The sequence below is a fragment of the Peromyscus californicus genome, unplaced genomic scaffold, assembly GCF_007827085.1.
Source record: "Peromyscus californicus insignis strain IS unplaced genomic scaffold, ASM782708v3 Scaffold_5__1_contigs__length_169319896, whole genome shotgun sequence".
Classification (NCBI taxonomy): Eukaryota; Metazoa; Chordata; class Mammalia; order Rodentia; family Cricetidae; genus Peromyscus; species Peromyscus californicus.
This window is the reverse complement of record NW_026294573.1, coordinates 52,783,845-52,809,748: the sequence shown is the minus strand read 5'-3', so window position 1 is coordinate 52,809,748 and position 25,904 is coordinate 52,783,845. Positions and strand designations below refer to the sequence as shown.

Sequence of the window (25,904 nt, the reverse complement as noted above, 5' to 3'; positions counted from 1 at the left end):
CACATAAGTACTTTCTTCCCAACAAGCTCCTCTCCTCCTTTATGTCTTCCTGTGTATACCTCACTGCATTTAATTAGAACGAGCACAGTTGGGGGTTCCCAGGCTCAGCTTCTGAGCCATAATGATTCTCGTGCCTGGACAGGTACTCCTACCCGCTCAGGAGCTGTCACACCCAGACTCCAACCTGTCTAAACTCTGTTTTCATGAAGCCTTTTCATGCATTTTGTTACTCAATCACATTAAAGTATTAAATGTATGATTACCCAATAGTCAGCAATGATGACTGAACCTAGAGTCTCATGCACACCACACAAGCATGCTCCCTCTTAGCTGCTGCCACAGCTCCTACCCCATTTTTGCTGGCTGAATTAAAACGGGTTAGCTCCTGCCTCCCAATTCCTTCTTTGAGCTCCTGCCCTGCCATGATGGACTGTGATCTGTACATAGAAGTTTCCAAGTTGCTTTTGATGATGACATTTCCTCACAGCAACAGGAAGCTAGAACAACAGCTCTTTAGAAGACAAGAGAATCTGTGTCTCTATTAGTCTGTTTCACAGCCCACTTTCTAGCTATATGGGAAGTTCATAATAAGCACATCTTTAGCTAAATATAGAACATATTATTGCTAATCAAGGAATGATTCTGAGTACTTAGCAAGCAGATGAAGTCAAAGAACAAGCACTCCCCTTAGGATCTGGGGCAATATATCCTTCCCAGAACCTCTATCTACACCTCTAAGAATGTAACAAAGGTATATGGTCATCTTAGGGTCATTCAAGCATTGTTCTAAAATTCAATTGCTAAGGCCCAAGGTAGAAATGAACTTGTCACATTCAAGCTAAAAGGTTAGATGGTTTATCTTAGATGAGCTGAGTCTCAAACAAACTCTAAAGCTCTAGGAAAAAACATTGAGCAGGAAACACAGATGTCGGTCAGCTCTCTGGCTCATATTCTAATGGAGCGGTGCATGCTAAATCTCAAGGAAGCACTTTACAGAATCTCAAGGAAGCACTTTACAGAAGAGAAAACAGAGCTGCATGGCCAAGAATGACTGTGGCAAGGGGAACAGGGCTATAATTTAGTGGGCAATGAGAGCCTCAACAGGAATATCCTGTTTTGTGAGAAGGCCTGAGAAACTACAAGCAGGAAATGGTTATGTGAAGACCCTAGACCATTCAAGTACTACTTTGGGCAGAGAAAAATGCAAGTGTCAAGACCCAAATGGATGAACAAACTTGTCACATTTAAGAAACAGAGAATAGCCGGGAGGTGGTGGCGCACGCCTTTAATCCCAGCACTCGGGAGGCAGAGGCAGGCGGATCTCTGTGAGTTCGAGGCCAGCCTGGGCTACAGCACGAGATCCAGGAAAGGCGCAAAGCTACACAGAGAAACCCTGTCTCGAAAAACCAAAAAAAAAAAAAAAAAAAAAAAAAAGAAACAGAGAATAGCAAGGTAGGGCTTTGAGAATGATTACTAAAAGTCTGGGTTTTATTCTAAGTGGTATTTAACTTATAGGGAAAGAGAGAGGATAATTTTAAGCAAGGTCATGGCATAATCTTACTCCACTTTAAAAAGACTATTCAGGCTATTGTGTCAAAATGATCTTAGAGATGTAATAAGGAAATATACTTAGCTCCAATAGAAGCAGGGCTGGAAAGAAGTGGCTGAACTTGGGTCTATTTTGGAGAGCGGCAGACTTTACGAATGGAGTGGGCACAGGAAAGAAAAGGAAAAGAAGGAAACAAACTAATAAAGCTAAAGCTATAAGCTGATGTGCTCTTCTAGTACGTAGCACACAGGCTACAATGTCTGAATAAACAAAGAAAGGTGACAGTAAGCACGGTCATTACTCGTGGGACTCAATGGAAATCTGTCCAAGAGCCAAAGATCAACACATTCTAGCTTTAAGAAGAAGGGAGTCAGTAACAAATTCCTTCATAAGCCTCATATTATTACATATAAAACCCATTTTAATAGAATTGATTATTGTTGTGGAAAGGAATATCATTGCAGGAATTGCCTATCCTTTATATGAGACATTACTGAAATCTAGACAGCATGCATTTCCCCATCATCCATCCTAATTCAATGAAAACTATGTTCCCCTATGGCTCAGAAGAAGTTGTCTGTCTCCAACTTCAGCATCAGATTCTAGCTAAATCAGCCCTGTCACTTCAAATGGCCAGCTGGCATGTTTGTTTGAATCTGCAAAGTGACAACCTTTAATTAGTTCATAGTGTTCCTCAATGGAGAAAGCCTCATAGTACTGAACACTGCTTAGCAACACAGTTGATTTAGAGTTGGGTATAATATCCTCATCTTGTGTACTGTGGCGAACAATCCGCATCTGGTGTAAGGTCACATGTGAGTAGAACTGACCTAACCCATCTAGCAACCTGCACAACTTTGGGGACTGACTCCATAAGGATAACCAGCAAGATTTACACTTGCATGGGAAAAGGGATTCATTCACCCTCTCTCCTGCAAGCCATGAACAAAGACAGTATTTAATCCTATCTTGGTGGGAACCAAGGGGAAATATGATGAAATTAATGAGTTGAAGACTGAATTACACAAAGAAACTCCTTTCTTCCAAATATGAATAAATATATTTCCTTTAACAAAGTCAGTTTGCATAAAAATTTTCAATTTCTTATAACTGAAGCCATCCTGTCCAAATAAAAACACTGGAAACACATTTTTTAAACACATGTTTTAACTCAAAGTCCTGAGTTATTAAGGAAAGCTAGAATGTTCGGGGAAACTGTAGAGTATCTTCTCTCCTCAAAAGTGGACACCTTTATCACTACTTTCTAATGACGCTGTACTTTTCTGTCGAACATAAGAATGCACGTGCCTGCAAACAGGACTGACTGGCAGCCATGGAGTCTCAGCCACTCAGATGTTCCTCTCTGGACAGTCTACACAAACCCCTACTCAACATGTGGCCTACAGAACATCCCTTTAGAACCCCCCAGTTCTGGCGAAAATCAATTCTTTAAAATATATTCCACATGTAGATTCTCCTTATTTTAAACATACAAATCTTTCATTTTGTAGACAGTCTGGCCTTTTAAATTTTTAAATTTAAATAATTTTTTTTTTTTTTTTAAAGATTTATTTATTATGTATACAGCATGTATGACCAGAAGAGGGCGCCAGATCTCATTAGGTGGTTGTGAGCCACCATGTGGTTGCTGGGAATTGAACTCAGGACCTCTGGAAGAGCTGTCAGTGCTCTTAACCGCTGAGCCATCTCTCCAGCCCCAATTTAAATAAATTTTAAAATCTATTCAGTATCAACTATGTCCGTGATGTAATAGTTAAGAACTCTATGAATCTATTTTCCTTCATCTCTTAAGCAGATTAAACATCCACTGAAAACTTATTTAAGGTTGTATGTTCTTGTTTCCTGGGCTTCTTGGAGGACATGTAACTTCAGGATAAACTTAAGATGATCAGAACATCAAAAAAAAAATTTTTTTTTTCCCCAAATGAATTACGATTATACAGTGTTGGTTTCCAAATATTGTCTTCTTTAGTTAGTTTATGTGTGTGTGAGACTGTGTGTGGGAATGAGCACATGAATGCCGGTGTCCTTAGAAGGCTAGCCGAGGTGTCAGGTCTAATAGTGTTTTCAACAGCAGAAATACTAAAAAGGATACAGTAAGTTTTAAGGTAAAATGCTACACAGTAGGATGGCAAATTATAATTTTTTCTCACAAGGAAAACTAAAGAAAACTAGCCTATTTTGCTTAACTGAAAACTGCCTACTGTTATTTTAAGAAATAGTCCATATACTAATATATACATAATTGTTTCTTGTACTACTAAAAAATGCTACTGATCAACCATCAATGCAGATTAATCTCAAATTCAGAGGTGATTAAATAAAATATGAACACCATTCTTGAAAGTAATGAATATAGAAATAACAAGTATGTGGACTTAGAGAATAAAGAAGCAGAAAAAAAAAAGAGGTAGAAATAGTATTAAAATCTTAGCAAGATCTGTCCCCCGGTCCACAAGGAAACTGCGAGTCTACGAGGCACAGCAGGTGTACTCACCCTTCAGCATCAGGGTCTAAAATGAGCGCGAGCTCCGTCAGCACGAGGCCCGCCAGGTAGTGCTGCTGGCGGAAGGGCAAGGACAACTCAAACATGTTTGCGATCTTCTGGTCCTGCACATTGGTGGAAAATCCCGAACTCTGTGGGGAGTAAGGCAGAACTCAACTGTCGACAGCTGTGCAACCAACACCCCACAGCTGGGGCATTGCAACAAATGAAACGAGACCTGATCACACCAGACAAAAGTTCAGCAGAGTTCACAGAAGGTAACTGCTCTTATCTTAGGTGTGGGAGACTATGGTGACATGTTCTCATTTTTGTTACCAAACACAGCAGACTGACCGAGCCTGGGGGATTCTACTTGGGGATTACAGCCCTTAGGAAGAGGATTCATGAGTGCATAAGATGAACTCTCACTTCAGACAGAAAATGCTTAGGAAAGCAGCTTGTTCAACTCATGAATTTATTTGTTTTTAAACAGGAGACAGGCTTTGCTTTGCTGGGCCTTGAACTTAAGATCCTACGGCCTCAGTATTTCAAACAACAAAATAAATTTTATTACTAAAATTAATTAACAAAAAGTTATTTTTGCTTTTCTCATATTGAAATTTCCCATTTGCTTCATCTTTTATTCTTAATCATCTACTATGTCAATGACCTTCTGAAGGGGAGAAGTGGAAGCAAACCCCAATGTTGTAAACACTTTCACCCTAAAGTACAAGAGAAATGTCCATAACCATGGATGGCACTTGGTTTCCAGAGAAACTTCAAGTATCACTTAAGCTACTTAAGATGGGGCACTGTCTTTGGAATTAGTACCTTCTAGTGGTTTCTTTACCAAATCTTCAGAAATTATAGTCCTGAAAAAGTTTATATCCCTCCAAGACACATTTAATATTCAGGGCTACCCATGTATATGTATGTGTGTGTACACATATGTGTACATATGTGTGTGGGGGGGTATGTGTATGTATATATGTGTGTATACATGCATACCTCCCCCCCACACACAGCTTATAGAGCAATAGACTTCCTATTCTGTAGAGAAAACTCTAAGTATAAAGAATACTTTCTCCCCCTCCCACAGGGTGAATATCTCTAAAATCTAAAAATTACGGTTAAACAAAAAAGTGAACAAGATAATTCAAGAAATGCTATGAGAATTCCAGAGGTGAATGCCATGTAGTAAGGAGGTTTTAGGAAAGGTCCCTGCTGTGTAATAATCTTTTTGTACACCCTGAAGATGTGTCACTCTGATTGGTTTAATAAAAAGCTGAACAGCCAATAGCTAGTCAAGATTTCCAGGCACAGAAGACACTGGGTAGAAGAAGGGCAGAGATGCTGGGAGACACAGACAGAGCAAGCAGTACAGGCATTACAAAGTAAAGGTAATCGAGCCATGTAAAAGAGCGTAGATTAAAAGATATGGGTTAAGTTATGAGTTAGTTAGAAACAAGCCTAAGCTATTGCCTCAGCTTTCATAATTAATAATAAATCTCCATGTCATTTTAGTGAGCTGGCGGCCCAAAGAAAAACCTGTCTACAGGTACCTATGACTAATATGTCTCTGGCTGTTTAGCCACAACTTTGGAAGAAGACAGGAAAATACAAAGGGCTACATGTATCCATTAGGAAGGCAGAAAGATATGTGAAGTAGGTTGATTCAGGAGACATACTGAAAAGAAGAAATGAAAAGCTGTGGCTGGCTCTCTAATACTCCAGTTTATGTAAGTGAGGTCTAATTTTCTTTTTTAACAAACATGTCAGATCAACCCAGCCTAGGGAACGGTACCTGAGCATTCCAAACCACTAAAATGGGACTAGGGAATGTGTAAGATCAACTCTGACATCAGACATTATGTGCTATGCAAACAGCTTGTCCAACTCATGAAGAATATAACATGTATCTTTTACTAGGGAAGAGGAAAATCTTGGCTTCCTTGACACTGCAACTATAAAATCTTAATCTTTTTCATCTTCAAAGAAACTGTTAGTTGTGAAAGTTAAGTGGTATCTACTTCAACTTTAAATGTACATTAAGTTTCCGTGAGCAAGCCAGGCCGAGCCTGGCAGGCTGTCACTTAAGTCTGAATCCTTTTCCTGCCTCAAGGTATTTATAAATATAATATATAAATAGAATATAAATTTAAATAGCCAATTCACAGGAATTTACCTCAAACTTGGTTTCCATATCTGCTTCAAGAAAACTCAATTTGGGAAAACATCAAAATAAGTGAGTTTACTTGGGTGAGCTTACATATGCATATTATCTGTAAAGATGTATTGTACATCATGCTTAAAAACCTGGGCTTTGGAATAAAGCTTTGGTTCAAAGCCTGCTTTGACCATTTCTTACTTTCTGTGTTTCTGGTTTGGAGCTATCCAATATGGATAATAACAAAACAAGTCCCCTAGAACTGTTCTTGGAATTAGATGGGCTAATACTTATAAAGCACTCCTGCTCTTGGAATTAGATGGGCTAATACTTATAAAGCACTCCTGTGGTGGTTTGAATAAAAATGGCCCCTAGGTTCACAGGGCGTGGCACTATTAGGAGGTATGGCCTTGTTGGAGGAAGTGTGTCACCAAGGGGTGGGCTTTGAGTTCTGAGGTGCTCAAGCCAGGCCCAGTGTGGCATTCTCTTCCTGCTGCCTGCCAATCTGGACGTAGAACTCTGCTTCTTTTCTAGCACATCTGCTTGTGCAATGCCATGCTTCCCAACATGATGATAATGACCTAAACCTCTGAACTGTAAACCAGCCCCAATTAAATGTTTTCTTTATAGGAGTTGCCATGGTCATGGTGTCTCTTCACAGCAATACTAAACCTAACTAAGACAACCCAAAAGTGAGCCTATTACCTAACTAATCATCAAATGACACATTATGATTCCCCCCCCCATTGTTTTGAATTTTTTTCGTAAGTATGAACATATGTATGTCCTCACATTTTGCATACCTGAGATGTGGCAGAAGAAACAGAAGGTGATGGAGATGCAGGTGGGGTGAGCAAGCTGCACGGTAAATTTAATGTAACATAGTGCTCATGGCTACAGATGATTCGCAGAAAGTCCAACCTCAGGGACACCAGGACACTTGGATTTGGCAGTGAGTAGAGCTTTGATGACACCTGGGAAGGGTTGCATAAATAGGAGAACACCAACTGATGTATTTTTTTCCTCTCACAGTAATATGCCAGTAACAGCAGTTTGAGTCTCTGTGGTTTATATGACAATATACTCTTTCCCAAAATTATGGCAAACGCTTCAAATGTAGAACTACAAGATCTACAGTATAAGTCCACTTGACTTATACTAACTTAGTCACATTCTTTTACTGTCAATATTGCATTAATATTTCCACTTCCCAAAAATGTACTTTATGAGGGAAAATCATACTTCAAAGAAAGCCTTCTTTTTAACATTTCTGTTTAATGAATTTATAATTGTCCACCTTCCCCAACTATATCACAGGCTACTTGGGGAGATACATACATACATACATACATACATACATACATACATACATACATACACACACACACACACACACACACACACATATATATATATATATATATATATATATATATATATATAAATAGGTATAGTACCCTTTGAGTCAACCTCCACATTTGACAAGTGCAGGAGGTCATTAAACCAGAATAAGGGTTTTTGTTGTAATTGGTTTTTTTTTTTTTTTTTTTTTTCCTTTAAGACAGAGTCTCATTATGTGGCTTTGGCTGTCCTGGAACCCACTATGGAGACCAGGGTGGCCTCAAATTCACAGAGACCTGCCTGCCTCTGCTTCCTGAGTGCTGGGACTAAAGACATGTGCCACAATGCCTGGCTCAGAATAAATTTTGATATAATAAAATTTAAATTTTTTGGGAAAAGAATAGTGTTTTGTGAATATCTCTTAGTCAGTGCCCATGCATAGGTAACTTCTATGACCATAAAAGAAAAGAAATAAAAATATCCAATTGGACTGGTCTTCAAAATTTTAAGATTATATTGCCAAATAGAATTGTTTAAATTTTTATTTTATTTCATGCGGATGAGTGTACCACCTCTATTTATGTCTCTATACATGTCTGGTACCCACAGAAGTCAGAAGAGACCGTTGGATCCCTTCAAACTGGGGTTACAGACTGTTGTGAACTGCCCTATGGGTGTTGAGAATTAAATCCAGGTCCTCAGGAAGGGCAGTCAGTGCTCTCAACCACTGAACTATCTCTCCAGCACCCTAGAATTATTGACTAACAGTTCTCCAAAATAATCCATGGCCAGCTAGGAAGGGCTTCATAAGTTTTAATCCTAAACCCCATGAGGATTCAAATTTCTTAATACTTCTGAAATGAAACCCAGACATTGTATTCTTTAGGATTTTGTTAAAAATAAGGCTGGAGTCACTGCACTGTTTAGAGCAGCTAATTCAGAGACAAGAATCAGTATTTCCCAAAAGGTAACATTAATAATCAGTTGATAACATTAAAAAAAAAACATACTTGCTGCCTGTGGACAAGGTCTAGGGTGTTTGCAGCTTACTAATGGCAAGGTAATACATGACATTTTGAACTTCAGTAAACATCTGACCACGAGTCCAAACTAATGTTTAGAATTAAATAACAGCAATAACAACAAAATGTTTACTTTAAAGACCACTCCAAAGCAGGCAGAGTGGCTCACACTCATAACTCCAGGATGCAAGAGATGGACCAGGAGTTCACGGCCACTCTCCGCTACACAGTGAATTTGGAGCTGTCCTAGGCTACATGATATCCTATCTCAAATAAACAAATAATACCCAGGCTAGGAAAAGTCCAGTTAACTGTGCATTCAACATAAATGCTGTACTTGCACAGCATACAGAGGCTGCATTCCATCACTAATTCTCTGACTATCTGCTAAGGGGAAGGAAGAAAAACTGAGCAGGGTAAATTAGCTATTCTGGGATTTGCTTGCTGTAGCCCTGGTAAAACACATTTGATGTACTTTCACCATAGTATTAACAACACATAACTAACTCTGTGCTACTTTTCCATTTTAATACAAGTATATGAATGTGTTCTTGAAGCTCCAGCCCTGAAAACAGCTACTCCAGTATTTCAGTTACTTGATTACTGATTACCTGTTTGTAGCAGGACTTTATAAGACTGAAGACAAATCCTCTGTCCATAACAGACAACAAATCATTGAGAAAGAAGGCAAGGCTTGTATTGAGTCTCTCAACCATTTCTGTGTCCTAGCAAACAGAATATAAGCAATAATAATGTCAGTGGAGAAAAGCACGGCAGTTTACTCTCAGTTTATAAGACACATCAAGGGGAAGGTCATCCTCACCTTCTGAAACCGTGACACGACATCCCCAGCAATTGTGCTGACTAGAGCAGCAATGTCATCCATAAAACGTTCTGGAAAACGGGTTTTCCTTGGAGCGTCGAGCTTATCATTAAAGTACAAGTGGTGCACCATGCTCTTTACCTGCAGAAGGGTACACCAAGTTCTCTGTGTTGTTGTGCTTTACTTTATGAGAGCATCTTGCAATATAACCCAGACCACCTATGGGTTCTCAGTCCTTCTGTCCCAGCCTCTCAGCATTCAGATTACACTTGTGCTCTACCACCTGTCTAATTTCTAAATTTTAAGCAAATTATAATGGCTCTAAATATTCTGGCTATTTTTTAAATATATCATGTAATTTAACAGTTAACTGAAATGTATTTTCATTTCCCAATGTTTTGAAATGTTCCTTAAATATTTTCTATCTGCCAATAAAATGTCAAACAAAATAAAATCTTTCCACTTCACCCTCATAAATTATCCAACAAAAGGAAAAAAAAAATCAGTGTATGTTCACAGAAAAAAAAATTTAATTAAAAATTTTAAGACTAATTTTTTTCATTCCATTGTCCCTAAACTAGAAGTTTTCAATGGTTAGAAACCGCGTCTTCGCTGGACTATCATCAATATCTATTACATAAAATATTAGTTAATAATTTACAGAATGCTTCTGGATTTTTATTATAACACTAGCAATGGTAATAAAGAATTTAAACATTTAAATGTAAAGTGAGCTAATGTGTCAACAGTATACAGTATAGTCAAGTCTTCTTGTTGATGAAGTGGCAAATGAACACAGGTCTTTCACATGATAGGCAAGAACTGCACCACTCAGCTGCATTCCAGGCTCCTCGCCCTCTCTGAGACAGGGTCTCTCTCACTGTGCAGCTCTGGCTGGCCAGGAATCCTCTATGCTGACCAGACCGGCTTCGAATGCAGAGCTCTGCCCGCCACTGCAGACTTGCACTACTTTGCCCAGCATCCAGGCTTCTTTCCACAAGGCCTGGGGTAAGAGGTGTGCGCCACTATGCCCAGCTACAGCCAATTCTTGAACTGTAATCTCTGAACTCACATTTAAAAAATCTGAACACACAGGTTAAGACTCCTGTTAAAGCCAAAACTATAATCCTTATCTTACAATAAAAGCAGAGAAAGTGAGCTTTTGGGCATTATCCATCCCAGGTTTATCTTTTCTAAAGATTAGTAAATCTGTGTGTGTGTGTGTGTGTGTGTGTGTGTGTGTGTGTGTGTGTGTGTGTGTGTGTGTGTGTATGTAGGTTTCTATATCAAATATAGGTCACCATCAACGCTGAGAATGACTAATTCTAAAAGCCTCTTTTATTTCCTCCTCTCTTGTCCCCTCTCCTCCTCTCCTGTCCTCCCTCCTCCTCTCTTGTGCTCCCTCCTCCTCTCTTATCCTCCCTCCTCCTCTCTTGTGCTCCTCCTCCTCTCTTGTCCTTCCTCCTCCTCTCCTGTCCTCCCTCCTCCTCTCCTGTCCTCCCTCCTCCTCCCTTGTCCTCCCTCCTCCTCTCTTGTGCTCCCTCCTTCTCTCCTGCCCTCCCTCCTCCTCTCTTGTGCTCCTCCTCTCTTGTCTTCCCTCCTTCTCTCTTGTGCTCCCTCCTTCTCTCCTGTCCTCCCTCCTCCTCTCCTGTCCTCCCTCCTCCTCTCCTGTCCTCCCTCCTCCTCTCCTGTCCTCCCTCCTCCTCTCCTGTCCTCCCTCCTCCTCTCCTGTCCTCCCTCCTTCTTTCCTGTCCTCCTTCTCTCCTGTCCTCCCTCATCCTCTCTTGTGCTCCCTCCCGCCCTCTCTTTCCCTGACCTCATTATTTTGTTTTTGCTGTGCTTTATTCCTTATTTATTAAATGCTATTTTTTTGGAAGAAAATAGTCCCATGATCCAGACTTTCTAGTCGTAAGGAAGAAAATAAAGAGGAAGGTGCCTAGCGCCAGAATGCCTAGACTTGAATTATAGTGCTGCTACCTACATGTGTATACTTTGAAAAGTTACCTAACCTCTCGTAGCCTCAGTACCAGAACTGCATAGTCACTGGATCAGCACTCACTGCTTTGGTTCATTAATAGGTATATGTGTATATAAGTATAGCCATGCTTTATATGACATGAAATATTAATTGGTTTGTAGTGTATTTACTGAATTAAACAAAAAGTGTTTTTCTAATTGGCTGTAACTAGTATTTCCCTATGTGCTGGTTCACCTATAATAATAACAGTAAGTATTTATAAAGCTCTAAAATAACTGCTACAAAATCTACAGCATTGCCTTTATTAATTTGCACAGACCAGCAAAAAAATGTCATATTTCCTTGGTAAGTATCCAGGAAAAACAAGACAAAACAAAATCAAAACCAGAGTTTAAATGAAACTCACACTTTATAATTTCACCTATATTGTCTTGGTGTCTATATTGTATATTTGGAAACAAGTATGAATAATTTTGCTTTGGGGCAAACATGGGAATGAAATTTCTAAGATGAAGGAAAAATGAGCTCATACCAAATTGCTTACTGAGTTAGAAAGTCTTAAAGAACATGCTCAGTTTGCTCACCATTAACTCGAAAAAGAACCAGGCTTGCTGCAAGGCTGACTCCCGAACGCCGCCACTGCAGACAACCCACTGCAAAGCCAGCTCCTCGTGAAAAAGCTATCCAGAAGGAAATGAGGTTATTACCAAAGTGAAATCTGCTGATGACATCAACCAAGTGATAATGCAGGTACAAATGAAGGCATCATGAGAATAAGCGGAATAGGGCACATGAATCACTGGATGATGCAGTGGACACACCCATTAACGAAACGACTACTTATGCATGAAGACAGTGTGACATGTTCAAAGCTGAAAAATTACATGTTATCTTGGAGTAAAATGTAATTTTAAAAGGGCAGCCAGAAAACAACTTCCTAAATTGCACTTGCAAACCAAACTAGACCAAAACCTCATAGCCAAAAATTGTATTTTGTTTGCACTTCAAATACATATTTGAACATATAATACACTCATCAACTTTGCTGGTACAATTTAGGAAACACCATTACAAATTTAAACTTTTCTATGTACTGTTACGTTTCAGGTGTTTAAGATGTAGTTTTAAAAAGCAGAAACTTCCTTATAATGGATATGCATACAAAGCACTTGCAAAGTAGCACAGATCACTATGAAGGGACTAACAGGACTGTGCATAAGGGGCAGGTCAACATCGCTTACTAAGAGTGATAACTTTTCTAACTCATCTTCCTTTCCCTGGAGATTTAAAACAAAACAGAAGCAGTTACAGAAACAGAATTAAGAGTTGATACATTTTTCTGGTATTAAAATTTGATTATCTAATTTGAATGACTAAATTCTAGTCAATCCAAAGATAGAAACAACATCTTACATAAAAAACCCTAAATGACAGTGGTATGCCCCAAAAGGCACCAGACAAGCACTGCTTGTTCAAATGTATCTTTAGATACATCAAAATTATTTTAATAACTCAAATTGGTTGTGTAAAGAAACTGTCCATGTTTTTAATTGTTGGAATTACTTTCCCCCTCTATGAACTGTCTTCTTATGAATCTACCTTTTTAGTTGGTAAGCGTCCCGTTAATGTTTGTAAGAAACTTGACGTCTCTGTGTGCGAAGACATACGATTACAACTTCGATCCATAGCCTATGGAGTGGAGATGAATGAATGACCAGATAACATTAACACTGTAGTGATGACTTCCAAGTTCAAGGACTACGTACAATTTTCAACCGTTTGTATTATTTCTGATCTCATTATGTTATTTTAAGCTGCTTTAAAAGCAAGTATGAAAATTGCTTCTATGATTTTAGTCTTTAAGATGAATTACCTTAATGATTTTAACACAGAGTGCTGCAAAGAATGAAACTTATCTTTGTAATCTACACATGCACATATCTAGTGAAAACATATGAAAAGAAAAAAACATACTTCTCAACTGGTGTCTGACAAAAAAGAAATCAAGAATTTTGTACTTAATAAGGAAAATTACAACTTTAGAAATTTTACTTTTTTCTATTAAAAACATCATTTAAGTTTATCATAAACAATATCTAATATAAATCAGTTATAATATTAAACAGAAAATTGGGTTCTTTTTTAGGAATAAGAGAATTTTCCTTCAAAGCCAATACACAAGTAAGAAGTATATTTTGATAAATCATGCAGTTAGTTATCAAGCAACTAGTCTTAAATTACATGTTATAATTGTAACAAATTTCATACTTTGCAACACAGTACAAGTTCAATGGAGTTTTCCTTCTAGTACTTACTCTGGCAACATGCATACTGTACACTTCAGATTTATTTATAGTTAACTTCAACTTACAACCAGTCTTTCTACTTAGTGATTATGAAAAAGAGATAAGGTAATAAGGGTCACAGGAAACGATATGTTTAGCTATACTTTAAAGCAAATAGAAAACTGTTGGTTGTTTTCTACATAAAAATTTCCTACTAATAATGTACAAGCCCTGAAGAGAACCTGTTATAAAACGATTAATGCATAATCAGCAGGCACGAGACACTGAGACAGTATGTGAGGAGGAGGCAGGAGGAGACAGAACAGAAAAGGAGAGCATTACTGGTGCAACCGGTGGTATTCATGCATAGTAGTTGGGAAATGTGCTAAATAAAAATACACACTTTTAATGATTAAAAAAAAGCAAGCCACTGAAATCACAGCATGTACTAAAAGGTAATGTTCTAAAGGGAAACATCAGCAGCCAATAAAGAAACCTATAATGTAAACACCACCTGTGTTGATTCTGTACTTGGACTGGGGTTGGATCCCCATGGGGCAGCTTTTGGACCAGTGTTAACCCAGGAATTGGAGCGATCTAAACCCTAAGCACATAATAGAGAGCAGTTGGAAAGGAGAGAAATGTTACATGGTGCATGCTATGAATTATTCCTAAAGAAATCCAGCCCTCCCAATGCAAAATGTCCTTCATTAGTACTGTTAAAGCAACCAAAAAAACCTCAGGTACATAGAGAATATTAGTTCATTCACCATATCTTATCATATAACCTATTTTTTTTAAAGAAAAGAATATTAAACATAGTATTTAAAGATCATTTCAATGTAAAGTTTGCACCCTGAAGTGCAAACCACAGAAATCTCTACATCATTACCCTCAAAATGCTTCTTAAATATGGTACAAAATCTCAACTGAGGGAGGCAGGGTGTGGGGGAGACAGTCACTCTTTGCTAAAAGATCTTAACTTCACTGCATTTCTCACTAGCCCAAAGTTACTACACAGCAAGAACCCTGCAATTCTGTTTGACCTTGCCTCTTCTTTCTTTTCGAGAATAGAAAACATGAAGGAAAATATTATGCAAAGGAACAGCTAAATCTATCCCTTCCTAATAACAAGAGTGAACTTGGAGTTGTGTTCCTTTTTATTACTATTTGTCATTGGATATAAGGGTGTACTGTTCTATTTAAATATTATAAGGAAAACATTGTCTCTCTAGGAATTATATCTTCATCATCATTGTCATTAAATTTTAGTTAAACTATTAATAAATATACCAGAAATGAAGTACTGTTTTCTGAAAGAGATTACTGATTCCTAGTGAAGTTAGCTGAGGCTTTACTGAATTTCCCAAGCCTAAGAGATCATCAGAATCATGTAAAAAACGCTTTACAAAATTCAGATTCTGTGCTCTACCCCTCAACTTCCTGACTTCAAACTCAACTAAGGGCAGAAGACCTGCTTAATGGAGCTGGAGCAAGCTGTAACAGATGTTTAGATGATTTAAGGGCAAGAATTACAAGGATAACCCAAAGCAATCTGATTAAAATATTAAAGCAAAGAATGTACTAGAACTAGAAACTACCAAAGTTAAGAATGCTTGGAAAAGAAAACGTTGGCACAGTGGTAACCAGCTTTGTCAGGACAGTAGGCTCCTTAGGAAGATTCCCAACATCAAAAGCAAACAACGTGCTGGCCCCAGGCCCCACCACAAAACAGTCAGAGTAGACGAAGGTAAGGCCCACACATCAGTACATTTTTTTAATATCTCAAGAGAAGTTTTTAAAAGCAAAAGAAAGGAAAATAATCACTGCTTGGAGGTTTGACTTTAGGGAGAATATTTTCTCCACTCTCTTTTCTTCCCAAACACAGAGCAGTTGAAGTAATTAATGTTAACATAATCACCCATTGTGGTGGTTTGAATGAAAATGGCCTCCAGAGGCTCATAAGGAGTGGCAGCACTGTTAGGAGGTGTAGCTTTGTTGGAGGAAGTGTGTCACTGCGGGTGGGCTTTGAGCTTTCAGATGCTCAAGCCAGGCCCAGTGTCTCTCTCTTCCTGCTGCCTGCTGATCAAGATGCAGAATTGTCAGCTGCTTCTCCAGCACTGTGTCTGCCTACATGCCACCATGCTTTCCACCATGATGACAACAGACTAAGCCTCTGAACTGTAAGCCAGCCCTAATTCAATGTTTTCCCCTGTAAGTGTTGCCATAGTCATGGTGTCTCTTCACAGCAGTAGAGACCCTAACTAATTTTCCTTCATTTTTGACACTGTCTAAGATGGGGGTTAAGGTTCATATACAGGCTGTCATGCTTACTAATTTAAAAAATCTAAAATAAATGACTTTTTTTATTCAGTTTCCCATCCACAAAATAGAAATAACAATAGTCTTCCCTTGTTTTAAGGAAAGTCAAAGTGTAACGACTTGAAGATGACAGATACCAGAAATCATTTATACAAAAATTTTCCAGAGATTAAAATTCTGTATTTTAATTATTTTTTGTTGAGTATGAGTATACTGCCAGCATGAATATATGTGCAACCTTGTTTAATAATTCCTTTTTAAAATAATTTTTATGGTAATCTCAACATCAGAATAAAATATCAGTTTGCTGCCAGTTATATTTCATATATACAACATTTATGCTCTGAACAGTTATAATTACACATCAAAAGGTAATTAAAGACAACATGTAGTAAATTAGTTTGTGAAGCAAATAACTGTAGAAGCAACCGTCTTATTAAATAAGAAACACAGAGCCAATGTAAAGATGAAAGCCCAAGAGGTCAGAGCTAAGAGCCTTACCATTCCTGCTTCAGCTATCCTCTTCAGCCAAGCCTTTATTTATTTATTTATTCATAATTCAAATGTTATCAAACTGAATTATATATAAAAATATAACAGTCCTTAAATTCATTACTGAGAGAAACTAATGTAACAACTTTCTAGACCTCTAAGAAACAAGGCATAGGTAAAATGTACCCAGCTGCGTGGGTTTTTTGCCTAATGGCAGTACTATTATTTTGTCTTATCTTGTAGGTAGACAAACCTTTGAAGGGTGGAGGCAGAGCTCAATGAGCTACTCTTGAGGGGAGCAGGGGTTGGAAGACAGGAATTCTACAAGAAACAGACAGTGACAGCCTGACCGGTGAGGCCTCCGGTAAGAAGGCCTCTGTCAGGATCTGAGCTGTGAGGGGCATGCATGGAGATTTTGGTCAAGAATCTGGTTTCATTTTGCCTATGTCATGAGAACTGAGTAAAACTGAAATCTAAAGATAATGGACTAATTAGTTTGTGTATAGGCATAGGAAATTTCAAGGCAGGAACAGTCAGATGGTGATAAGAAGGCAGCTGTGTGGCACTGGGACAATAGGAAAGATATCTTGAGGGTGAACTTTCATCCCTCAGAAAAACCTAAATTCATTTAAAGACTAAAGTTTAAGTTGATGGGTTCCCTGATCCTCAAAAGCAACTGTCTAGGAAAGTGTTTCCCTGGGGGCAGCACACTGAAGCTGAGGCAGCTGTGTTCCAAGGAACCCAGACTACAGCTTGAAGTGACAGTACAACTTGGCAGCGCCATTACCTGACCCTGTTTGTCAAGGTATGAAAGTTGCAAGACAGAGAAGATCATGGAAAGCAGCTGATGCCAAGCAATACACAACAGTGTTGGAGACCCTGGAGGAGGCCCTGGGAGGCCACTGTACAAAGTTATGAAGATAAAGCCTAAGTTTCAATGAAGACCTCAAGATACTGGAGATGCCAAAACCATGAATTAAGAAGAACCATGGACACATACGGGAGCTGTCCTAGGAGAGGATCTAAGTGTTTCAAGGGCAGCAGAGATGGAGGGGTGGAGCTACTCAAGCCTTTTGGAACCCAGCTGACTATATTATAAGCCCCAGATGCCAGACATGGAGCTGCAGGCTTTGGTCACTGCCCAGCTGGATTCTGGTTTTGCTTTGCTGTGACCATTTCTTGTTACATCCCAGTTCAGTTCTTTCATTTGGGGATGGGAGTACTTATTCTATGTCATTATATGTTAAAAGTATTTAACATGTGGTGTGAGTTTTGGGTGTGTGTGTGTGAGAGAGATATTTGGAATTTTAAAGGGTAGGAATTATTCATCACTATGAGGATTTTTAAAGATGGAGTGAATGCACTTTATATTATAACTTGGTCACAAGCCTACAGGGTCAAGGGGTAGCAAGTTACGGTTTAAAAGTGATATGTTGGGGGGGGGCAACTGACAATGGGTACACTTGTGATGATTCGTATTAATTATCTACTTGACAGAATCTAGAATCACCTGGTAGATGGCCCTCTGAATATACCTGTGGGGGATTGTCTGGATTACACTAAATACACTAAATGTTATGTGAAGGCCTCTATTAATTGTAGGTAGGACCATTCTCTGGGCAGAAGATCCTAAACTATATAAAATGGAGAAGCTGAGCTGAGACTTGCATGCCATCACCCCTTTTTGCTTCTTTATCAAAGGTGCAAGGTGGCCAGCTCGCCAAAGCTCCTGCCACTGTGACTCCCCTGACACAATGGACCACAACCTGGAAGTGTGAGCTAATGTAAACACCTCCTCCATCAAGGTGTTTTATCACTGCAACAGGAAAAGACACTAACCACTGGCTATACAAGGCTTAAACAGGAATGTTAGGTAGGCCTCACCAGGAGGAGTCTTTCTAAGCAAATTCTTACATGATCTGAGAGAGCTGGTCATAGGTGGATCATGCTTAGAGAAATGATACAATGTGACTTAATTTCTTTTGCGCATCTTAATTTTTAAAGCAACCCTCTAGATGTTACGTTGTGAACAGAAGGTAAAGGAACAGCAGGGTAATATCCCAAGGTTATCACATTAATTCAGGGAGACCTTGCTAACACCTCACACTAAGATGGTGGGGATGATAAGAAGTCCTACAAAAAGTCTTCAGTTCAACCTTCAGCACAGGAAAACACAGAAAATCAAACCAACCAAACAGAAAACCCCAAGGCTCTCCTTTAACATATGTGCAATCTGAAAAAGGATTTAGAAAAACAGTTAAGTGGAATCCCTGAGAGAGATCTGTAAGGAAAAGTAAATTAAAGAATGATTTACCTAGCATTTATAAAATAAATAATACTGAATAAAAACAAGACTTGTAAAATAAGAGATTATCAGAAAAGGAAGACCTCAGATAAGAATATTAAAAGATAGAATCAGTAAACTATGAAGAAAACTAAGACAATAAAGTCTGAGAAGCCAAGTAAGCTGAATAAAAGAAAAAGAAAGATGTGTCAAAGACACTGGCAGGACCAGAGAGGCCGCTTGGAGAAGGGCTAGGAACGTGGACTGCTCTTGCAGAGGCCCTGACCTGGGTTCCCAGCACCCAGTTAGACAGCTCACACCTGCTGCAACTCCAGCTCTAAGGAATCTGATGCTCTTGTCTGGTCTCCAGAGGCACCGGCACATACATGCACACACCCACACACATCCACACACACAAACACGTAATGTAAAATAAAAAAAATTAAAGACACTGGCACATAAAATAAACCAAGTTTGGATACATAACTATTGGGTTTAGCAAGGTGGAGAACATGTGTAATATTAACAAATGCAGTTTGGGAGAGACAATAAGAAAGTTCATTGAAGACAGTAAAAGAACTGAAGACACAAAGTATACAAAATAAAAGATCCGAAGATATCAAGTATAAGGGGTTCTACTTTAGGAGACAGCAGAGATGGCATAATGGCACATTCCTTTAATCCCAGCACTGGTTCCAGGACCCCCCCCCCCCCACACACACACACAAAAAAAAAGGTAGCAGAAAATAGCATAGAAAGTAGCAGCAGAAATATAGAGAATTTTTGAAGTGAGAAATACCACACCTATCTACGGAGGAAAATGATTCAATACATAGGAGAAAAACTGGTAATGCAGGAAAAGAGAGGGAAGAACTCCTAGACTGGGAATCCTGAGAAGGTGAGCAAAGGGGAAGACTCCCAGACAGGAAGCTGAGGTCTGCAAACCAAAGGAGGTTCATGTCCCTCAGAAGACTCAGCAGCAGGGGGCAGCTGGCAGACATGATGGTCAGCATCAACGAGGGGAAAGTAGTAGGTGGCTTGTGGCAATAAACTGGGCAGAACGAAATAGTGAAAAGAGCACAGCCCGACGAGCTGGCAGCAGTGAGGGAACTGCACATGAGGCTAGCTGCCTGTGGGAGTTTGAAAATGGCCCCAGAGGCTCACAGAGAGTGGCACTATTAGGAGACGTGGCCTTGTTGGAGCAGATATGAGCCAGCCCCAGGGAAATGTTTTCCTTTATAAGAGCTGCTGTGGTCATGGTGTCTCTTCACAGCAATAAAACTTTAACTAACACAATGCCATTTTTCAAGACATGGAAGAGGTAGTCAATTGGTTTTAATGATGGTTTCAAGTTTGAGAAGAAAACAGAAATTGAGGTTTGATTGTGATTAGAATATATAATGGCTGGTCTTGACTAGTTAGGAAGAAGAAAGAATGTTAAGACAATCCTCCTCTCCTCCCAGAAAACAAAACAAAACAAGATTAAGTGATGAGAAGCTGAAAGGAAGGGACACTACCCGAGTTGGGACACTAGAAAGACAAATTGAGAATGGTCAGACAATAAAATGCATGCAATTGAAATCATGAAGGCTAAGTTATTGGTACTGAAAGACCTAAGGTAAGACCATGATTGAGATAAAAGACAGTATCTCTAAAGGAGAAGGGGCCACTGAATCACCTGGGCAATAAAATAAGAACAAATGAAGAATAGGCATACAAAAAATTTAGACTCCTCACATTTTATGAGATAAATATTATTAACATTGGGAAAAAATATGAAAGTAATTATTATTTTTTCCAACAGAGGGGAAAAATGTGAAACTACTTAAAATAAAATTTTATTAGATCTGGGCTGGCAGCACATACCTGTTATCACAGCACTTAGGAGGCTCAAGAGAGAGGAACAGGAGTTCAAAGCCAGCCTTGGCTACAAAATGAGACTGTCTCAAAAGAAAAAAAATTAATTACCACAGGAGAGAGCTATTACAAGACAAATTTTCATGCTGTGGTGACCATTTTCTTAAAAAAAGAAATTAATATACATACATATATATGTATACAATTTCATATATATGTATGTATATATGTACAATTGTTACTACATTCCATTTAATGATCTTTAAAAAAGCAAAACTAATCAATTAATATAGAACACCTAGTTCTAAATCTTAAAGTTATATAACAAATATATAAAGAGTAATTGTTGTGAGGCACAATGTAAATTCTATAGAAATTAAGGGATCCTTTTTTTTTAAAGAAGGAGATTTAAAAAAATTTTTTAAATGATTTATCTATTTTTATTTTATATGCATTGGTGCTTTTGCCTGCATGTCTGTGTAAGGGTATCAGATCTCCTGGAACTATAACTACAGAGACAGTAGTGAGCTGTTAAGGGATCTTTTTAAGGTAGTATCTTGAGGAATATGCTATGTATAGCCTTTGGACAATAAATACTTGCAGTTCACAAACCTGACTCATTCTACTACCAAACTACACTTTATAGTATATAAGTGCTAAGTACTGTCCCTACTAAACAAGAAACAATTGAGGGTAAAAAATAAGATTAAAAGTCTTGAGTACTTTTCCTAAGCTTAAACTCAGTGTTATCTTTGTGTTTTTGTTGGTTGGTTGGTTGGTTGGTTGGTTGGTTTTGTTTTGTTTTGTTTTTTCAAGACAGGGTTTCTCTGTATAACAGTTCTGGCTATCCCAGAACTCGCTTTGTAGATCAGTCTGGCCTTGATCTCACAGAGATCTGCCTGCCTCTGCTTCCTATGTGCTAGGACTAATGGCATGTGCCACCACCATATTTTACGTGTAGAAAATTAATTTTTCCTGAATATTTTTTATGTGATAATAATGGAGGCTCTGAATAAAGTATAAGTGGGTCTTCTATAACCTAGATGGCCTCTCTCTTGTCTAGCGTAATTACTAACCATCATTACATAATCACACTTCTCAAATCCTAGTACCATCCATAGAGGTTCATGTGAAATGTAGCTCTATTATCAACCAAGGCCAGTAACTTATTCTGGATGCTTTCCTGAAGGAGGAACTCACACTTGAACTCAATGACAGCATGTTTCTTGTACACATCAGTCACACAGGTCTCTCCCATGCTATAGAATTGATCTAAGAATTTTTCACATGATGGGATATCAGACAAGTTATATGTGATGATTTATCCTGGACAAATTTTAGAATTTGGCAATTTTTTTAATGCACAATGTATAGACCAGTTTGTAACAGCGAACATATTTAATAGAAACATGAAAACTATTTATTGACAGAATAGGAATATAAACTTCTTGCTTATTCCTAACTCAAGTAAACCAGAAAACAATTCCTTGCTTATTTTGAACTCAAATACATTTTAAAATTAAGAATAAATTAAATACTTGGATAACTGTCATAAATGGATAGCCATGTCTTCAGTTTACCTTACTGCCGATGATTGACCGAACTTCATCATCTGGTGATGTAGGAGTACCAGATATATCTGGATTACTGTTGCTCAGGCTTCGAGAACGATTTAAGTTAAGGCTTGCAGGTCTCACCGCAGACCTAGCCATTGTGGCATAATGCACTGAACCTCCCAAACCCCCAGGACCTAGAGTTGCAACAAGAAGCACGTAATTAATGAGAGAAAACCAGGAAAAGACCCCCAAAAAATAACTAAACACTTTACAAAATCCCACAACAATCATGAATTGCTTTAGTTTCTAAAAGAAAAGTAGCACAGGTTTTCTTTTAAAAAAAAAAACCATTGGAAACAAAAACACTGAAGAACCAATATGAAATTCTACTTCATAACAGCTAACACAAACCATATGAATTTTAAGTAAAAATCACTCTCTTAAATGCTTCTATATTATATGAACAATAAAAAATAAACTGAATAAGAAACACTGCCTTTTTTACTCAACCACAGTAGTGACTAGGACACAAAATGCCACAGCTGATACCTCTTCTCTCCCTTTTGTCCACACTTTCCACTCTGCCCCTTGATATATGGTCACATATATAGGGAAATCCAATTATTACCAGTATCACGTCAATAAAAGTATGTTTTTATTTCTCTATCTTCATGAGTGATGTTAAAAATAACAAAATGGTATCTCTGTTTTACATACACACAAAACAAACAAACCTAAAGACAATTCTAAGAGCCTAGGTCATTAAGAAAACAAAAAAAGCAAAGAATTCCTTTGTCTGAATAAAATCAAGCATTTTATTTTCTTTCAAACATGTGACATAAAAACACAAATACCCAGCAATTATATTCATTATCTACATCTTTTTGTGTATGTGGGTGCACATGTATGTATATACTATAAAAGTGTGTGTGCGTGTGTGTGTGTGTGTGTGTGTGTGTGTGTGTGTGCTGTCTTCCTCACTTGCCTGTCCCTTAGATTTTAGAGACAGGGTCTCTCAACCTGATCTCACTGATTCAGCAGATCCACTGCTCAGCAAGCTCAAGGGATCCTCTGTATTTCCATTATGGGATTAGAAGTCTGCATCACCATATGTGGCTTAACAAGAGTTCTGAGCCCAAACTCAGGCCCTCATGCTTCTATGACAGGCATTTTACAGAACAAGCCATCTCCCCAGCTCTATCTATGTCTTTGGATTGTTGAACATTTTCAAATGTCTTATTGAAAATGACACAAATCTGACAACTAATTAATGTATATACTTTTTTTAGGCCAGGAAAAAGTTATATGTAAAATGTGCAAAATCTTAATCAAACTGAATCAAGCAAAAAGGAAGATAGAGAAGCATTCTGGGTTTACCACTGTCACTCACATGCTCAGATTCTCAAGTTATATAACTAAAATCAAGATAGTAAATTATGGGTCAGGATGAAAGACAAATATTCATCTTTTCACAACAATAACAATAAAAAAATTCTGGGCTAAAGCTTAAATCAATAACATTGCCAATAGCTGCAAAGGGGCACGTACCGTCATCACTAGGGACAAGCTATTGCTTATACAGCAAACAGGTAAGCAGTTTCAAAAGTTAAATAATTAACTAACTAACTAAATGGAAATACAAACTCAAACATTCCTCACAAACACCACTATCATCAACATCATAAGAAAGACAAGTAACTAGCTGAGGCTTTAATATTCAGAAAACTTATGTAATTTTACTGGTATGAAGAAATTGGGACGCTTTCTAGACAATCATTTTTACATTACTATGGACCTTTAGGATTAATAGAAAATTATCAGTCTACCATGTATCTCCCTAAAGGTCTAAAACCATTCTGAATGGCAAATAAAATATTCTACTAATTTTAACAAGAAATGATGAAATGCTTTCAGAGATGGATGAAGTGATTGTCAAGGTTCAGTTCTAATAATTAACTTAACCAAGTTCTCCAATTCAACTTAAAGGAAGCTGTATATATAATGATGCTTTAAAAATGAAACATAACCCTTCAATGACTAGCACTGTGAATGTTCCTTAACAGAGTAAATAAATGTTGTGAATGTGTGAGTCACACAGTGAGCTTCATCACTGCTTCAGAATTAGCATGAATATGAAAGACAGTTTAATACTAAAAAGAATAAAATACCTGGTGATGGTGAATTAGGATAAGTATTTGGCAGACGGAACACATAATAGATATACGATGCGAGAAGGTTATTTCTGCCATGCTGGTCATGATTTCCTTCTAAGTTTTTGTGAAGTCGATTTATAATTGATGCCATAGCTTCAAAAGATGCTTGTCCTAGATTAACTTTTCAGAAAGAAGAAAAAATTTTTGCTTTAATGGTTTCTCATTTGCAGTTCCACAAAATGAAGGTTCTTTCCCGTTTATAAAAGGCTATAAGTAGAATGATAAGACACAGTAAGTGTATAAAAATAGTACATTGATTTTGATATTTTGAAATAGCTTGACAAAAATTATTCTTGAAAACAAAAGGAAAAATAACCCATTTTATGAATTTAATGTAAAAATTGTATGGGTTAGATTAGTTAAAATTAGTTAAAAGTGTTTAACATACACAATATTTTGAAAAGTAATACAAAGCACAGAGAAATCCATTTTCTATACAAACTCGAGAATTAACTACTCATTTTAAAGATGACTCTGAAAATCTAAAGAGCAACAATAAGCATCTATTATTTTTAAAGAAATTCAAAATAATAATAAAAATAAATCATTAAAAACAGTACTATGAATAGAGGACAGTGGGCAAGCAACTTGATTGAAATTACTGAATCTATAAAAGGATTAGAAGGGGGAGGGGATAGAAAAGCAGAAAGATGCAAAGCTCTTGACATGTCAAAATACCACCACCTACTCAATCCGTTATCCATGTCGACACACCTCAAGAACTTTTTAAAATCAGAATTCTGACAGCACACTGTCAGTCCTGAAGAACTAGGACTATTAAACCAAGCAGACATCTGAAAAGGGTGTCAGAGTCAGGTCTGTGATTTATTTATCAGGACAGGGAATTATGGACAGATAAATGAGGCCAATTAAGTTTCCTAAAAGTGAAATAATCAAGTGAAATGGCTATTTACAAGATTAAAGAACATGTCCTAAACTAAATGGACCAGAGGGCAGAGAGAGAATCCTGAGGTTTAGCAGCCTCCTGGTTCCTGGTTAGCTCCTTTCCTTTCCCCCTCACAGTGGCTACTCCAATTCAGCAGAATCCTTTTCAAAACTAGGTCCAGGGGATGGAGAGATGGCTTAGTAGTTAAGAGCACTGACTGCTCTTCCAAAGGACCCAGACTCAATTCTCACCACTCACATGGTGGCTCACAACCATTTGTAACTCCAGTTCCAGGGATCTGATGGCCTCTTCTGGCCTCCACTGGGTACCAGGCATGCATGAGGTACACATACATATACATACACTCAGGCAATATACCCCTACACATAAAAGTTAAATTAAATTATATTTTAAAAAATCCACTTTACTCCCTTCTTAGCAATTCTCACCTTCTACATCACCCAGGACATGCATAAAGCTGAAAGGCCTCAAATCTATCTACAAATTTACTGGAAACTAATATTCCTATCACCTTTCCAAAAAAAAAAAAAAGCATAAGATATCTAACTACACTTTCATTTCCTGAACTTGCTTCAATGGTTAAATCTTTTCTTACTCCATCT

At 37.9% G+C, this 25,904-nt stretch overlaps 1 protein-coding gene across 10 annotated transcripts in view; it reads right to left on the bottom strand.

Annotated features, from left to right (window-relative positions):
- The window catches only part of Dock7 (dedicator of cytokinesis 7), a 201,313-nt gene that overhangs the window by 55,939 nt on the left and 119,470 nt on the right, over window positions 1-25,904 (bottom strand). For 4 of the 10 annotated variants that reach the window (XR_008213675.1, XM_052716301.1, XM_052716302.1 and 1 more), the window contains exons 21-30: window positions 24,351-24,515; window positions 22,207-22,376; window positions 14,186-14,275; window positions 12,986-13,075; window positions 12,628-12,663; window positions 11,971-12,066; window positions 9,409-9,549; window positions 9,197-9,310; window positions 7,026-7,196; window positions 4,068-4,207 (exon numbers count right to left, since the gene is read on the bottom strand). Coding sequence is in view for 9 of the 10 variants with exons in the window: in XM_052716301.1 (XP_052572261.1) it covers window positions 4,068-4,207; window positions 7,026-7,196; window positions 9,197-9,310; window positions 9,409-9,549; window positions 11,971-12,066; window positions 12,628-12,663; window positions 12,986-13,075; window positions 14,186-14,275; window positions 22,207-22,376; window positions 24,351-24,515 (1,213 nt within the window). In the remaining variant the exon portion in view is untranslated. The remainder of the gene's footprint in view (window positions 1-4,067; window positions 4,208-7,025; window positions 7,197-9,196; window positions 9,311-9,408; window positions 9,550-11,970; window positions 12,067-12,627; window positions 12,664-12,985; window positions 13,076-14,185; window positions 14,276-22,206; window positions 22,377-24,350; window positions 24,516-25,904) is intronic. The other 6 variants (XM_052716303.1, XM_052716304.1, XM_052716307.1 and 3 more) reach the window with 4 other exon arrangements.